At 40.4% G+C, this 16,814-nt stretch overlaps 1 protein-coding gene across 2 annotated transcripts in view; it reads right to left on the reverse strand.

Annotated features, from left to right (window-relative positions):
• The window catches only part of ERCC5 (ERCC excision repair 5, endonuclease), a 29,993-nt gene extending 14,021 nt beyond the window's left edge, over window positions 1-15,972 (reverse strand). For both annotated transcript variants that reach the window (XM_024753983.1, XM_024753982.1), the window contains exons 1-7: window positions 13,994-15,972; window positions 7,136-7,311; window positions 6,104-6,219; window positions 5,598-5,684; window positions 4,484-4,544; window positions 2,242-2,385; window positions 100-307 (exon numbers count right to left, since the gene is read on the reverse strand). In XM_024753983.1, the coding sequence (XP_024609751.1) occupies window positions 100-307; window positions 2,242-2,385; window positions 4,484-4,544; window positions 5,598-5,684; window positions 6,104-6,219; window positions 7,136-7,311; window positions 13,994-14,081 (880 nt within the window). In that variant the 5' untranslated portion in view covers window positions 14,082-15,972. The remainder of the gene's footprint in view (window positions 1-99; window positions 308-2,241; window positions 2,386-4,483; window positions 4,545-5,597; window positions 5,685-6,103; window positions 6,220-7,135; window positions 7,312-13,993) is intronic.
• Window positions 15,973-16,814: the final 842 nt, after the last annotated feature.

The raw sequence follows: 16,814 nt of genomic DNA on the forward strand, positions 1-16,814 counted from the left end.
GGACTTCATTCATATTATCTGGGGGTGGTAGCTTATAGAATTCAGAGACACGACATATTTTTGGATTTTAACCATCAAGTAAGTGATGGTACCTGATACCTTTAATCAAGATGTAATGTGAAGTATCTTCAGAGACCACCCTCCTTGACTCTACCTCCTTCAAAAAGCCTCCTTCATCTTCATATTGCCTTTGGATTTGTCCTGAATGTTGTTGATTCATTTCCTTTTGGACATTTTCTATGTGTTGGTTTAGATAGTTTTTTTTAAGCAAGCCTTTGAGCTGGTACTGTGAAAAGTCATTGGACTCCTAAGGCAAAATAAATAAATAAAAGTTATCTTATATTAAATACAGATAGTATTCTCATATTTCCATCCTTTTCCCCCAAAGGGGATAAAGAACAAGTGATTTTTTTCATTGGTGGTACTTTCATACTAGAAAAAGCTATAATTGCTTTGTTAAAGGATAATCTTTCAAACAAAAAGAATTGGGCAAAAGAAAGGAAATCATGGATACTGTTTATGATTCCATCATTTACTCAAAAAACATTTATTGAGCATGTGATGCATGCCAGGCACTGTGACATGTTGATTCTGGCTTAACAGACAATCTTTTAGAATGCAAGTAAAGTGCCCAGCACAGTTCCCGGTCCATAAAAGACACACAAGAAATCACTGCAATCACAGTTATTAGTAATACTTAACATTTATAAAGCACTTCCTGAGTAAGACATTCTTCTAAGTGTTTTTAAATATATCATCCCATTTTATTCTCAACCACCGATGAGACAGACGTCATTATCTCCATTCCACAAATGAAGAAACTGAGACTTAAACAGCTTGAGTAACCTCTGTAGAGCTGCATGGCTAGTAAGTGGTAGATCTGGGGTCAAAAGCAAGCTACCAGGGCTTCCCTGGTGGCACAGTGGTTAAGAATCCGCCTGCCAGTGCAGGGGACACAGGTTTGAGCCCTGGTCTGGGAAGATCCCACATGCCGCAGAGCAACTAAGCCTGTGCATCACAACTACTGAGCCTGTGCTCTAGAGCCCGTGAGCCACAACTACTAAGCCCACGGTCCACAACTACTGAAGCCCGCGTGCCTAGAGCCCGTGCTCCACAACAAGAGAAGCCACCGCAATGAGAAGCGTGCGCACCACAACGAAGAGTAGCCCCTGCTCGCCTCAACTAGAGAAAGCTCGCATGCAGCAACGAAGACCCAGCGCAGCCAAAAACAAATAAATAAAATAATAAATTTATTTAAAAAAAACAAAAAAGCAGGTTGCCAAGCCTTATACTAAATTGCTCCTATTACTATTAAGATTATTACTCTTATTACTTACCAATACTACTATTACCAATTTTGCATTTGCCCAATGTTCAGACAATGCAAAGGTCCAGTCTGTATGACTTAGAACTTCCCTTAGCTACCAGAGAAGGACGGATCCAATGAGCTGCGCACCATCCTACCCTGGCCTACCCATCCCAGAGGCTCTGTGGTGGCAGAAAGAGAAAAAATGGAGCAAACCATCAGGACTGCCTCTCTTTCTCCCAACCTTCCCACTGTTGTTTACATAATCCAAATTCTATTTCCTCAAAGACCAGCCAGAGATCCATTTACGCTCAAGAAACAAAATGCTGGATGGATAGACTGAACCTGGATGTTTCCCCTGAAACAAAAATAAATTTACTTCTGTCCTTTGAATATCATTTCTGTACATCTTAGCATTTTCCTATGTTCACGTTCTTTGTGGAAAAGAAGATAGGAGTGATGGGAAAAGAAACAGCTCCTGCCTTTTTCATATTTTTGGTATCAAAATATGTTAATATTCTACAATGTATATTATGGGTTAAAATAACTTTTATGAACTAACCTAAGAATTGAACCACTAAGCGTACACTAGGCACTCTATGTGAAAGATACTGAGCTGAGTGCTAAAAATACAGAGGTGAGCAAGGTCGGCACATTTGGGTGCTAAAAATCTAAAGAGACACTACAGGGTGCTGTGAGAACACAGAGCAGGAGACAAGACCTGGTCTTGGTGGAAAGTCAAGAAAAGCTTCCCTGAGTAATTATTTATAAGTTCAAACTTATAAATGCATGTTTCATAGTATCTCGGAGATAAACAAATGACATTTACTGTAAACGTATATTGTATAAGTAATGCTTATCAATTTTCTTTTTCTAATGAAAAATTTTGCTGATATTCTTAATTCTAAGCATTAATGCGCAGTTGTATAGTTTACCTCTGGCATTGCTTCAAATAATGTTCTTCTTCGCTTGGTAAATTCTTTCATATCAGTCAAGATTTCATGCTTTATTTCAGGGGGCAGGCTGCTAAAGTCTTCAGACTCAATATCTACTGCATGAGGATTCTGAAAGAACTCCTCCTGTAAAGAGTAAAATGTAACACCATGAAATTTACACTTTATACACTTAATTCTATTCACCATGACAGATATTTTTCGGTGCTTGTATCATAAACAGAGTTCTGCATATTCTACAATAGGCTAAACACAGTTGTACATTATCTGCAATAGGCATCAAAGTGAATAGGCAGATTAGGGAATGTATCCATTTACTCATTCATTCATTCAAAAGAAAAAAAATACTTGGCAGGCACTGTTCTAGGTGCTAAGGAACTACAGAGATCATGTCAGCTAAGGTCCCTACTCTTAGGAGCAGAAGAAGACACATGATAAAAAATAAATGAACAAGATAACAATGAGAAAACAATGCAGGTTAATCTGATAGGAGAGTTAATTAGAAGAACAGAAAGACAAAAAACATTATCTGATAGAGAGGACCCCACTAGGAATAATGACCTGCAAGCAGGGACACAAAAGACACCCAAAAACCTGCTCTGGGACAGAGCATCTCAGGCTGAGGGAACAGCAAGTGCAAAGACCCTGAGGCAGAGATAAGCCTTATGAATTTGAACAATATTTACAGTCCCCTTAGTTAGATAAGTTCTGTCTTGCTCTTAACCTAAAATCAAAAGTAGTCATTAGTAAAGATAAAATAATACAATGTGCTCTCTTGTATGTATGCATGTTGTGTGTGTGTAAACCAGCAAGCACTTAGGACAGGCCAGTCATTTCGCTCAGAGCTTCCCATGTTTTCCCTCAGGAATGCTCCCATCGTCCCTACGAGGAAAGCATCAATATTATTGTTTAAAAAAAAAAAAGGAAATAAAGCCTTGGAGAAGTTGATTTGTCTAAGATCTCACAGCTAGTGAGCTGTAGAGCCTGGACTTAACTGCAAGTATTTCTGCCCACAGGGACCACGGTCTTCATCAAGACTGTGCTCACTTGCTGCATTAATAATGCAGGACCTTCACAAGCTGAAGAATCTTGCAGTTTCAGCTCTAAAGTCTTCTACCAGACATACCAGAATAACATGAACATACAAGAAACGGTGAGCTTGGGAATCAAAGAATGTTACCCACTCTTCTGAGAAATGTGGAAAAAATTTCAAAACCTTGTATATGCAGCACAACCTCAACTTGTAAGCAAGTTGTGCATTAAAATATGCGTGGTGGTGGCTCTGCAACCTGTGCACGGTTCTCTGACCCTCTTCTCGCCTAGCTCCCCTCCCATTAAGTGGGGGCTGGCCCTAACCAGCTGCCAGTGAACAGAGCGCCATGGAAGGAAGGCTGTGCACCTCCCACAGCTGGCCAGAAAGGGCAGCGCGGGCCCTGCTGGCACTGCCTCTTGGGCTCCTGCCCCGGAACACAGTGGCAAGCTGTGCCAGAGCTCAGGCCACACGGAGAGGCCACAGGCAGGGGTTCTGGCTGACAGGTAACAACAGTTGCCGGGCACGTGGGGGAGGAGGTCTTTGAGGGGCTCCAGCCCCAGCTACCATCTGACTGCACCTACACGGGAGACGCTGAGAGGGAACTGCCTCGCTGAGCTCATCAAGCCCCAGAACAGAGAAGATGATGATGATAAAAGACTGTTTTCACAGCACTAAGTTACGCAGCAATAGGTAACCATGGCCTGTGCATGAACATACATCTTCATAAATATATACATACACACATACCCTTGATACACATACACATACCCAAACACACACACACACACACACACACACACACACACACACACAGAGAGCTATTCAACTACACGGGGGCGGGAGGGGTACTAATATACAGCAAAATGTTACTAGAAGTTATTCATGGGTGATAGGCTTCCCGTATTTTTATACAAGCATTTATTGTTATTTCTATTTATTTATTGGTTGGTTGTAAAAGAAAGATGGCTTATTGTGGATATCTAGATAGGCATAATTCCATACATATGTTTATAAGTCTGTGTATATTATGTATGTACATTCACATGCACACATATATATACACACTAAAGAAGGTTTTTGTATTTTTTACCAAGAACACTCATAAATCCATACTACTTCATTAAAATTATTCATTTGCATGTTATTCATTTCAAATAGAATAAATCCTGAATTCAAAAATTATTTAAATACCTGTAGTGCTTGTTTTTGATTCATTCTCTCTTGCCATTCTTTTTCATCCTCCTCTTCTGAACTGAAAGTCAAACACATGTTTATAATATCTATGATTTAGTGACTACCTACAAAAATATTTCTTGAGTGCAAGGTGCTGCTAGTTACGGGAGCTGCAACAGTAACACGGCCTCAGTCTCACAGTGTGATGGGGACACCTGTAAGCGAGCGATCGTAACATGACCTAATATCTCCCATCACCAGGGCAGAGCAGGTTGCCGAAGCTGCAATTAGGGGTCACTTCACCCCAGGAGCTTTGTGAAATCTCCTGCAGTTACACTGCCTGATTAAGGGGTTGAAGTTTTATCCTAGAGAAGGAAGAATCTAGGAAGTGTTTTAAGCGAGGAAATGACAACATCAGATTTGGGTTTAGCAGGTTCTACACTACCAGCCAGACACTGGGCTTGGCAGGGAGGGGTTCCCTCAGAAGGGTACGATCAGAGATGGAGACACAGACATAAGTGTGGAAGCCAGGATGGTAACCTCGAGACACGATGATGGCCGCGGCGGTAACTCACAAGCTGTGTGGCCTCACAGGAGCCCCGGGAAAGGAGTTGGGGAAGGACAAGCTGGCCCTCCACCTGCACGTCAACCAAAGAAGCCGCTGAGGACTAACATCCAGCCGGAGGGAAGAGTGCACAGGGGTGCCCGAGGAAGAGTGGTCAGAGAGGGTCCCAGACATCAGGCTGAGAAATGCAAAGCAGCCACTGGATTTAGCAGGGAAGACGTAGTGTGCGGACTTTAGTGATGGCGTGAGAGAGAAAACACCGGGCTGAGAAGCAGGTAGAGACAGCTGGCATCAGTGAAGTGTAAGAAAAACCAGAATCCACGTCTCCACGAATTCTAAATAAACAGTGCTAGCACAGGCTCCAGAGAATGAAAAAAGAAAACTGCCACAAACCACCAAAACACAAAGGTAGTAAATAAAAAGTTTAGTCTTAAAAAATATTCTAAAAGGTGTCGAGAATGCGTATTTCAGATGCATTAATTCCCACATGCCTTATGTAGATAAAATAGAAAGGTTTAAATCTGTCTGAATACAGCAATAACATTTTTAAGTAGTTAAAACATTTACCTATCTTTCTCTGCCTCTTGTAAAGGTGGCAAAACATAGATGTCATCTTCTCTTTGAACTTGAGTAAGACTGGGAAGTGCTTCCTCCCTGAAAAGTACACAGAGACTTCAACAGAGACCACAGGAAACAGTATTCTGAGAGTCAATAATACTCCCCAGTGATCACACAAACGCTGATGAGGAGGTGAAAAGGGGAAATCCAGGGGCGATGGGTTCGGCCCCTGCTACCCTGGCTGCCGGGCTGCTGGACAAGAGAGCAGCCTCCAGAAAGAGGGGACCTGGTCTCGGCGTGAAGAAAAGTGTTCTGAGAGTAAAATGTGCAAAAGCAGCGCGGCAGCTTTCCTTTCTCGTGATCAGAGCTGATTCTCACAGAACAGAGAGTTTTCACAACTTCAACTAGGTCAGATGGACACCCCATTTATTTCTCTCATTAGGGAAAGGCAGCCACAAGAATCTGATGCAAATATTTTAAATTAATCTTTAAAATTAATGTAATTCCCCTCTTGCCTTTTGCTTTTTAAGGCAGTTTTGATAACTTGTCTTTTCAAAAATGTTTTCAAAAGCTTCTCGGTAGTTTTTTTGGAGTCATTGGTTGCCAAGTCCTTTCTCTGCCTTCTTTTAGCCTGTGAAAAGAAAGGATACAGGATTTTATTTCAAGGTATTAGTATATCAAAAACACTTCTGTGGGTTTTTTCCCTAGAGAATTTGGTTTGTCTGAGTTTTCGGACTATGGTTGTTTTGGTATCTTCTCCTAATTACCGTATGAGTGAATACCTTCAGAGTTTTGCTGTGGAAAGGACACCCAGAGTTTCCAACTAACGAGTACTTAATGGGCTATCACACAATATATTTGGGAAGCTATTAATTTACTTTCAATTTCTTTTAAACATCCTTTATTGTCCTTAAGTAGCCTAAAACTTGATATACAAGTAAGTAAGTGCTTCCCTAAAGGGATTATTATATTAATTAATTTCTTCTTTAAAATGCCACTGTTAAGCCAAAACCAATTCCTGATATTAGTTTTTATAAAAATACATTACTGGTATGTAACTCTGTCCTTCCACATCCAAGATTATGTCATAAGAAATCCTAAAATTATAGAAACATCTTGTAAGAAATGTCCAAAACAGGGAAAAATGGAATAGTCTCGGTGCTTACAGTTTAATACAAGGCAGAAATATCAAAACATTCTTTCCATTTCCTCTTTTTTAACTGAGATAAATTGCCATATAACGTTGTGTAAGTTTAACTGTAGAACACCTCAGAAGACACTCTATTGTCTTAGGGGAAAACTCTCTATTGTAACTTCAGTAGTTTTATTAAAAGTTAAATATTATTGCACCTGTGATATACTTTCAGAAACAAACCTCTTTTAAAAGAAAAGTGTTTGTTCAAGATAAATTTTTAAAAGTTGAATTAAACTAGATATATGTCGAAGTTAAGTCTTGATTTCCAAAATTCTAAGGAGAAAATTTAAATTTTATGTGAACTTTTCCTTCTTTCTAAGAATGCATAAAGAAAAAAATAGATGACTCTTACCAGAGTCTGTTTCTTCAATAGTGGAGCATCCCCATCAAACACAAAAATAGGACGAATTCGAAAAAATAAGAGTTTGCAGAGCCGATGGAACAAAGTAAGAAGATGAGCATTTTCTATTGAGTTCCCATGGCGATCCCGAACTCCTTTAAGTGCTTGGTTTAACCAAATGCTAATATCTAGAAGGATTGTTAATGGAAAACACTTTGCAATTTCTTCCCTCACCCTCACAATTTCAAATTCCTAATGTCTGATATCATCCAAAGATTAAAACTGAGCACCCATCACAACTTACTTGAAACTGAAAAATGGTTAGCCCTGATGGAATCTACCTAAAATCAGTTAACTGTATTTGGGACCTGTTATCACTATTTACATTCTGAATTTTTAAATCTTACATAGACATATGTCTCCTTTAAGAAGTCTAATCGCAAAGAAGTGCTTCTTTAAAAAAAAAAAAACCAATGATCTGTATGGAATTTTAGTAAATTAACACAACTTTTTTGGAGAACAATTTGGCAATTCATAGCAAAAAACTTTAAAACTTGCATTCTATTTTATGTAAGAATTCCACTTCCAGACATTTATCCTCAAGAAATCATCATAGACTTACAATAAGTTACTTATAAGATGGCTTGTTTATAATAATGAAAATACTAAGAATTAAAGTTTTCCAACAGGTCTTTTTTTAAATTAGATTATGATATAGTGATTTGCTGGAATCCAAGGGTCTCTTAAAAATGGAAGTCGCAGAAGCACATGAGGCAGAGAGTCACAAAATATTATTAAAGGAAGTAAAACGGTTACAAAAGTATGGAAAATATAATTCCATTCTGTAACATATGCAATATGCTAAATATTAAAAAAAAGACTCAAGTTCAGACATCAAAATATTAAGAGTAGTTGTCTTCTGCTGTGATTACCTAATTTTTCCTTCTTGGAGTCTTCTTATATTTTTAAACTTTACTAAAGAATGCTTTTTAACAGATTGCTTTCTATTTGTTCATAAGAGAGGGACACAGCCCTCTGCCCGCTCCCCCGACCCACCATTAAAGTGTTGACTTCGGCAGTGATGGCCCGCAGGCCCTCCCCTTTCCTCCTGTCTGCACTGGCTACCCAGGTGACGTCCGCCCCCCATACCACAGCCCATAGAGCACCGAGCTCCACACACGCGCGTCTGCCCCAGAGCGCTCTCCCAACCCCAGGTCGGACGGCCTCGTTGACATCTCTACCTGATGCCTCAGCCGCTTCAGACTTACCACGATCAAAACTGCACTCCGTGCCTTCTCAGCAGGCTACTCACGCCCCCATTTCAGTGGATGTCACTCCCATCCACCCAAGCCAGAACCCTGAGCGCCATCCCACGTACGCCTCCACCCAGCCATTGCCAGGTCCTATCAGTTCTACCTTTTTATCTATCTTGAAACTGTTATGTTAGATTTCACCGACAGACCTGTAGTGAAAACTACAGTGGAAAGCTCCCACTGCCTTTAGAATAATATCCAAAAGTCCTTCCCACGGCCTACGAACCCTGAATGATCTGTCCTCTGTTCACCTCTCCTGGCTCATGTCGAGCCACTGGGTTTCTCTCAAACCCTGGAAGTCACTAAGCTCCTTCCTGCCTCCAGGGTCTCCTCCTTGCTCCTTCCTCAGCCTGAAAGAGCCCCTCCCTCTCTGAGCCTAGAGATTCCCTACCCTTAGGTCTCAGTCTAGGGGTCATGCCCTCAGCCGAGATTAAGACCTCCAGTTACACACTCCTATTCAAAAACACCTTGCTTATTTCATGGCAGAAATGTTTCTATGCACTGGGGATACAGTACTGGACAAAACAAAGCGTTTGCCCTAATGGAGTTTACAACCAGTGCGGGGGGAATCCAGACTGTGAGCTCCATGACATGTGTAAACCACAATGCTGGGCACTGCTCTCCCTCTCAGAGCACACAGGAGGCAACAAAGACCTGCTTTCAAATGAGATGAACGGTTAAATATTTAAATGAATGCACATTACCTACTTACTACCATAAAAAATTAGGCCCATCAACAATTCACTTAATAAACATTACATAAAAAATAACTAGTGGAGAGCAAGCTATTACTAGATTCATTCCTATGATATTTGAGGGCTACTAGGTGCCAGGTATATCCAAGATCCTAGGGATAGAACAGTGAACAATACAGCTATGAAAAAAACAGATAGGGCCCCTACCCCTGAGAAACTTGCATTCTAATGGGGAAAACAATGAAAATCAAGTACAGACGTCTGTCTAATACATTAGGTTGCTGGTAAGTGCCAAGAAAGAAATAGAGCAGAGTAAAAGGACAAAAGTGTGATTGGTGGTCCATAGCTCTTTAGTTAGGGAAGTCCTATCGGAAGAAGTAACGGAGGCCTGAACGAACGAACAGGAACGAGGGAGAAAACAGTGGGGCAGGAGGTTCAGCAAATGCAAACGCCCTGGGACAGAAGCAGGCTTCCGTTTAAGGACAACATGGCAGGTGCACGGCCAGAGGAGCAGTAAGAGGAAGTGATGGGTGTATATAGTCACTGGAAGGTTTCTAGAATGTGACTGAAGGATCACCCCAGTGGACATGTGAGGAATAAACTATAAGGAAGCCAGCTTTAAACTAGTTACAACAGCCCGAGGGAAAGCAGAACGCAGTGGCGAGGATGATGAGAGGTGGTCAGAAAAGGATCCATCCTGGAAGTAGGATCTGGCATTGGCTTAGCTCTGTATTGGGTCAATGGTGTTGTTATTGGGTAAATATTTCTAATTGGCTTGTTTCTGGTTGCTACACCATTGTATCAGATGGAATAAGTTTCTACTTAGTCCATTCCTTTAAATGCTATAATCAATGAGAAAAATATAATTTCAGATCAGTAGCTCTCAACTCTGCTGTCCTTTGGAACCAGATATGAAGCTTTTGAAACACAGATTGCTAAACATAGGTACACCTAAAATTCTAAATCATAGAGATTGAGATCGGACTTTTTTTTTTTTAATTAATCACAGGTAGTGCCAATTCTCAGCCAGGTTGAGCGTTCCAGCTTAAAATTCTGGTTTTTTTTTTTACACTCTTTGACATAAACCACAGTAAGATCTTTTTTGACCCACCTCCTAGAGTAATGGAAATAAAAACAAATATAAACAAATGGGACTTAAAAGATTTGCACAGCAAAGGAAACCATAAACAAGACAAAAAGAAAAACCCTCAGAATAGGAGAAAATATTTGCAAATGGAACAACAAAGGATTAATCTCCAAAATATACAAACAGTTCATGGAGCTCAATATCAAAGAAACAAACAATCCAGTTAAAAAATGGGCAGAAGACCTAAATAGACATTTCATCAAGGAAGACCAACAGATGGCCAGGAGGCACATGAAAAGATGGTCAACAACACTAATTATTAGAGAAATGCAAATCAAAACTACAATGAGGTATAACCTCACACCGGTCAGAATGGCCATTATCAAAAAATCTACAAACAATAAATGCTGGAGAGGGTGTGGTGAAAAGGGAACCCTTCTACACTGTTGGTAGAAATGTGCATTGATACAACCACTATGGAAAACAGTATGAAGTTTCCTTCAAAAACTAAAAATAGAACTACCGTATGACCCAGCAATCCCACGACTGGGCATATCCCCTGAGAAAACCATAATTCAAGAAGAGTCATGTACCATAATGTGCATTGCAGCTCTATTTACAATAGCCAGGACATGGAAGCAACCTAAGTGTCCATCGACAGATGAATGGATAAAGAAGATGTAGCACATATATACAATGGAATATTACTCAGCCAAAAAAAGAAATGAAATAGACTTATTTGTAGTGAGGTGGATGGACCTAGAGTCTGTCATACAGAGTGAAGTAAGTCAGAAAGATAAAAACAAATACCGTATGCTGACATAGAATCTTAAAAAAAAAAAAATGGTACTGATGAATCCAGTTTCAGGGCAGGAATAAAGAGGTAGACATAGAAAATGGACTTGAAGACATGGGGTGGGAGGGCAAATTTGGGGCAAAATGAGAATAGCATCGACAATATATACACTACCAAATGCAAAACAGTTGGCTGGTGGGAAGCAGCAGCACAGCACAGGGAGATCGGCTCTGTGCTTTGTGATGACCTAGAGGGGTGGGATAGGGAGGGTGGGAGGGAGACGCAAGAGGGAGGGGATACGGGGACATGTGTATGCAAATGGCTGATTTGCTTTGTTGTGCAAGAGAAACTAACACGGTATTGTGAAGCAATTATACTCCAATAAAGATATACTATTAAAAAAAATTTTTTTTTAATTTTATTTATTTTTGGACGTGCAGTGCAGCGTGTGGGATCTTAGCTCCCGGACCAGGGATTGAACCCTCGCCCTCTGCAGTGAAAGCACAGAGTCCTAACCACTAGTCTGCCAGGGAATTCCCGCAGCTTGAAATTCTTAAAAAAGAAATATGCAGAATTAGGCAAGCTGAAAATATTTCCATAATTTAATTTGTCTAATTTCAATAAGTTTATAAAAGGCAACATTAAATTTGTCCTAGGACTGGAAAAGTTAAATGTGCAGCCAAGCCAAAAACCATTTTACAGATGAGACCCAAAAGACCAGTAACATTTTGAAACAAAAAATAAATTACTTTAGTTCTATTGTTAGGCGATGGAAAATTTAATTAACCCCTATTAGTATGCAAAGCCTAAAGAGACTGTAAGATTTTGTTAATAGAGTTACATGTATTTTACAAATGTTAAGGTCCATAAGAGACAAAAGTTTAACTATTAATTCTTTATTATTTGACACAAACACTTAGATTGCATAAGTAAACAAGACACTCATCTAGAAATGGTAAAAAGACCAAATTATTTTAGGGATCCAAGAATAAATTATGAAACTCGTATGTCATGAGTAATTTTATTAACAAATAAAACCAAAAAACCTGAATATATTTCAGATATTTGACTTGGAATTCCCATGAAAACGAAACAAAGCAAAATCAATTAGAGAACAGCAACCAACTAGACTCCTTTTACATATACGTATATATGCATATATATATACATATATATGAAGTTACCATTGTAACTACATTACCTTTGACAGTCTTCTTTTAATAATTCATTCTTTCAGAAAAGCCTAATAACCCAATGAATATGACTTCATGTCCCAAAAAAGTTTCTGAGTCATCTGAAAATAGATGATCTAAATTAAATTCTTTACATTTATTTTGGACAACTTTCTAAAAAATCAGAATGCTGAACTTCACATCACATCTCAATTGTTTTACAAATTATTAATTCTTCATACGGGCTGCAACGTAGACTGATCTAAATCTTTGCTGAAGTCTTAAGTGTTCCTGACACTGAAAAATGCTTTCATTCACATGTACAACATATTGATAGTTCTATGAAGAAAATCTTCAGAAAGCAGTAATTTGAGAAACCACTAGAGGGCAGCAATAGCACGTGTGCTTTAAAAAAACTTTCCCACAAGCTACCTGGCATAAAACTTTTAAGCCACAATTCATTACAGATGTATTTCAAGATGACTCACATTGCAAAAAACACAATCATCATCATCATGTTACTTTATTTAAAAAATTATCAATGCTCCATTATGTATAAGTTGTCTCTATATGAAAGTCAATGGCTCCTTTCACTGAATCCCCACATCCTCTGACAGTGCATTTACCACGGGACAGCAATTATTACATGACTGTCTCCTCCACTCCGAGTGGAGATCCTAGGCTCATAGGTTCCCACTTAGGGAACTGGTGTAAGGTACCACCAGCTTCTGGAACACAACAGACACTCAGAAAAAGAAAGAAAAAGAAAATGAAGACTGCTTAATGAATAAAAAGATCAAAATGTCAGAAACAGCCTTCACATGTTTTGGTAATGAAGAAAAACATTAAACCCCAAAGGCACAAACAAAAGCAGCCAAACATGCACACAATCAACAGTCCTTAAAATGTCCATCATAGAGGCTGGGAAGAAAATAATTCACTGTAGACCTTTTGAAATCTTTTCAGTGTTGTACTATATGAATTTCCTATTCCAAAATACATAACAAAAAATAATAAAAGTTACTTTTTTAAAAAAAAAAAAGGTCAAACACTTGCCCACACTTTTCTTCCTCTAACAAACATAAATAAAGCAAGACTCAGGACAGCAGGCAAAACTACTGGTCCGAAGTCCACTTCGTTTTCTCCATGCTGACCTCCCTGTCGGAATAACAGATTTAGAATTTACCATACTAGCAGCGACAGTCACTATTCTAAGCTTCTTTCATTTAAATAACCCCTTCATTCCTCACACCAACCCTGTGTGCAAAGACTATTATCACCTCCACTTCCCGGATGAGAGAACTGATGGATGAGAGAACTGACGCATACACAGGCGCAAAGCACCGCCCCTAAGTGATTAAAACAAGACTCCAATCCAAAGCTGTGTGACTGCAAAGCCAGAACTGGGAGATTGGGATTGACATATACACACTACTACATATAAAATAGATAACTAATAAGGACCTACTGTAGAGCACAGGGAACGCTACTCGATACACTGTAATGACCTATACGGGAAAAGAATCTAAAACAGAGTAGATATATGTGTGTGTATATATATATATATATATAACTGATTCACTTTACTGTACAGCAGAAACTAACACAACATTGTAAATCAACTCTACTCCAATAAAAATTAATTTTAAAAAGAAAAGAAAGGAAACATCCCAAAGAAGACCCTACAGCTACCCGCCTGGGTGAGACCTTCAGCCTAACAACGCCCCTCTGCGCCCCCTGGAGAACCTGAGAGCAAAATCCTGGCACCCATCGTGCATCCCTGGCACCGACACCCGGAAAAGGATACCCACGGCAAGGACCTTCCCCTCCAGCGTCTCCGGGTTGACCTGCCGCCCGGAGCACTCCAGCAGCTTCCAGAGCCCCTGGACTCCCATGAATGAGGTGTGCCCTCGGAGCGCGTCTCGCGGGCGGGATCGCGGGAGACCTTTCACTCCAAGTCTTCCACAAGGGGCTGCACCAACGCCCCGGACCCCGAGAAGAACTCCCCAAGCTCCCACCCGGAGAAGACGGAAAACAACCAGGAGCGCACAGCTTTCCAGGGAAAACCGGCCCCGGCGAAAACCGCACTTCCCAGAACCTGACACGGCCTCGCGTTAGAAAGACGGGCCCAGAGAAAGTCGGAGGCACAGAGGAGCAGGTCCTCGTCTCGCCCAGCGCTTTGGCCCAAACTTCTGCACTCCTAACAGATGACCAGGGTGAGGAGACAGCTCAGGCGAGATAAACAGCCAAAAGACATCCCTCAGGCAACCCCTGTCTCCTCTGGGGGGGGGGGCCGTAATCTCACAGGAAATGGAGCCGCCCGGCTTCCGTTTAATGCGTCGCGCAGGGCGGAAGTCCCGCCTCCCCACGCTGATGTATATCCGCTGTGCCGTTACACTCCGGAAGTGAGGGGGTGGTTCGGTCTTCGTGTTTGTATTGTGTCGGCCCCCTGCTTCCTCCACACTGGCATCTTATTGCTGTTAAATGTTGAAACCGTACGCAAAGCGTCTGCCTTCAGAGGTTGCGGTTTTCTAGGTGCTTTACCGGTATCAGTTTTTTCCCACTGAGCCGCCACTTGTGAAAACTCTTAATACTGAATATTGTTTTACATGTGAAAGATGGACCCTTTGGTTGGTGTTTGTAATTAGTAAGTATTTATTTGTCCGGTAACTTGTGGTAACACGATTTAAAATCTTAACCCTTGAAATATAGTCTTCTCCGGCCTGTAAAATTTAGGAATCCACGGCATGTAGATCAGAAGTAACAATTAACTAATTGCCAGATTAGCACCTGGGTAGACGGTGGCTCGGACCCTCGGGCTGAGATTCACACCCCGACCGAGCTACGTTATGATGTTTATCGTTGTTCAAGTCGCATTTGTTCAGAGTTCGTCTCTTCATCTGTAAACTGAGCGGGCATAAAGCCAATCTTGCAGACGGTTTTAAGCAAGGATCAGAGGTAATGTTTGCAAAGTACTTACCACTCGGAGTTAATAAATGATAGCCTTATCGTATATATTGGTTCAAATTTGGACCACTGAAACTAGATTCAAAATCAGTGAAAAGATTGATTAGAAATCAGTTTTTAGCAAAGCTATGTTCTTGCCCAAACAGATGGGTTCCAGTAGCCAAGTTTACTTGACCTAGTCACAACTAATTTTCTGTCAGGGATAATCCTGACAAAGTACTTATTTTCATTTCCTCAGTGTGTAAAGTAATCCCAGAACTGTTGTTCCAAAATGTATTTTGCCGGAATTAATATAATCACCTGTTCAATTTTTGTCTCCCCGCCTCCAGTAAGTAGTTTACAGTTGACTGTAAACTTATTGAAATCAAGAACTATTTTGTTGACTTACATACCCCATTCCTGATATTTAGCAGGAATCCTATAAATATTGCCTAAATGACCACTTTGCCAGCGTCAAGTCTAAATCTCTGCAGGGCATCTTGCACCCTGTTGAAAGAGAATTTCCTCAAGCCAGGCAGATGTTAGTTCAGATCCCATCTGAGCCATGTCATAACCCTGAGTTATGGGCTGAATTGTGTCCCCTTCCAAAATTCATATGTTGAAGCCCTAATCCCCAATACCTCAGAATGTAACTGTTTGGAGATAGGGCCGTTTCAAAGTTAAGTTAAAAAGAGGCCATTAGGGTGAGTTAATCAATCTGACTGATGTCCTTATAAGAGGGAATTTGGACACCCAGACACTAAGGATGATTGCACAGGGGAAAAACCATGTGAGGACACAGGGAGAAGGAGGCCAGCTGCAAGCCAAGGAGAATTCAAGAGAAACCAAACCTGTCAACACCTTGATCTTGGACTTCTCTCCTCTGGAGCTATGAGAAAATAAATGTGTTGTTTAAACCACCAATCTGGTATTTCGTTATGGCAGCCCTAGCAAACTGAGACATCCTAGGATCCTAGGCAAGTTTCTTCACCATATAGAATCTGAATAAAATGGAGATGCCACTTCTTTTGTGGTTGCACTGAGATCAGTGACTTAACATGAAACACCTAGTGGGTAATGGTGCTCAAATTAATTTGTTGAGTGAACGAGGGGGAAAAACTCTGTGGGTAAAATTGAAATACAGAGTGTGACTGGATTGTAGATCACCTTGCCTGAGCCCCTCCAGCGTCTGGGAGAAGGCAAGTTGGGAAGTATTATAGCTGCTGCACCAGCTTGGCCTGATGATGGGGCTTAGTAGCGGGAAAAGTAACAGTTTCAGGATTTGGTCATTTTTTACTACCTGAAAGCTGGGTAAAAACAAATAGCCAATGTGAACATTTCAGTACTACAAGTGCTTGTAAAACCAGAGCAACATTTCTTGAATACAAAATATTTTTTTTAAGGAACAGCAACTAAGGAGTGTACACTTGATTTGTAAAAAATTGGTTCCTTTAGATGCTGTTTAAAGGGCTCTCCATCAAGATTCTGACAGGAAAATACACATCGTTTAGGCCAATAATAATAGCAAGCACTTAAAGAGCAATTCCTATCTACAAAGCACTGTTCTAAACACTTTACATGTATTAACTTATTTATTCTTCAAAACAATTCATAAAATAGATCCTTTTACCAATGAGGAAATATGCACAGGAAAAATAATCTCAACTTGCCCAAGGTGATAC

The sequence above is a fragment of the Neophocaena asiaeorientalis genome, unplaced genomic scaffold, assembly GCF_003031525.2.
Source record: "Neophocaena asiaeorientalis asiaeorientalis breed wild unplaced genomic scaffold, Neophocaena_asiaeorientalis_V1.1 scaffold684, whole genome shotgun sequence".
Classification (NCBI taxonomy): domain Eukaryota; kingdom Metazoa; phylum Chordata; class Mammalia; order Artiodactyla; family Phocoenidae; genus Neophocaena; species Neophocaena asiaeorientalis.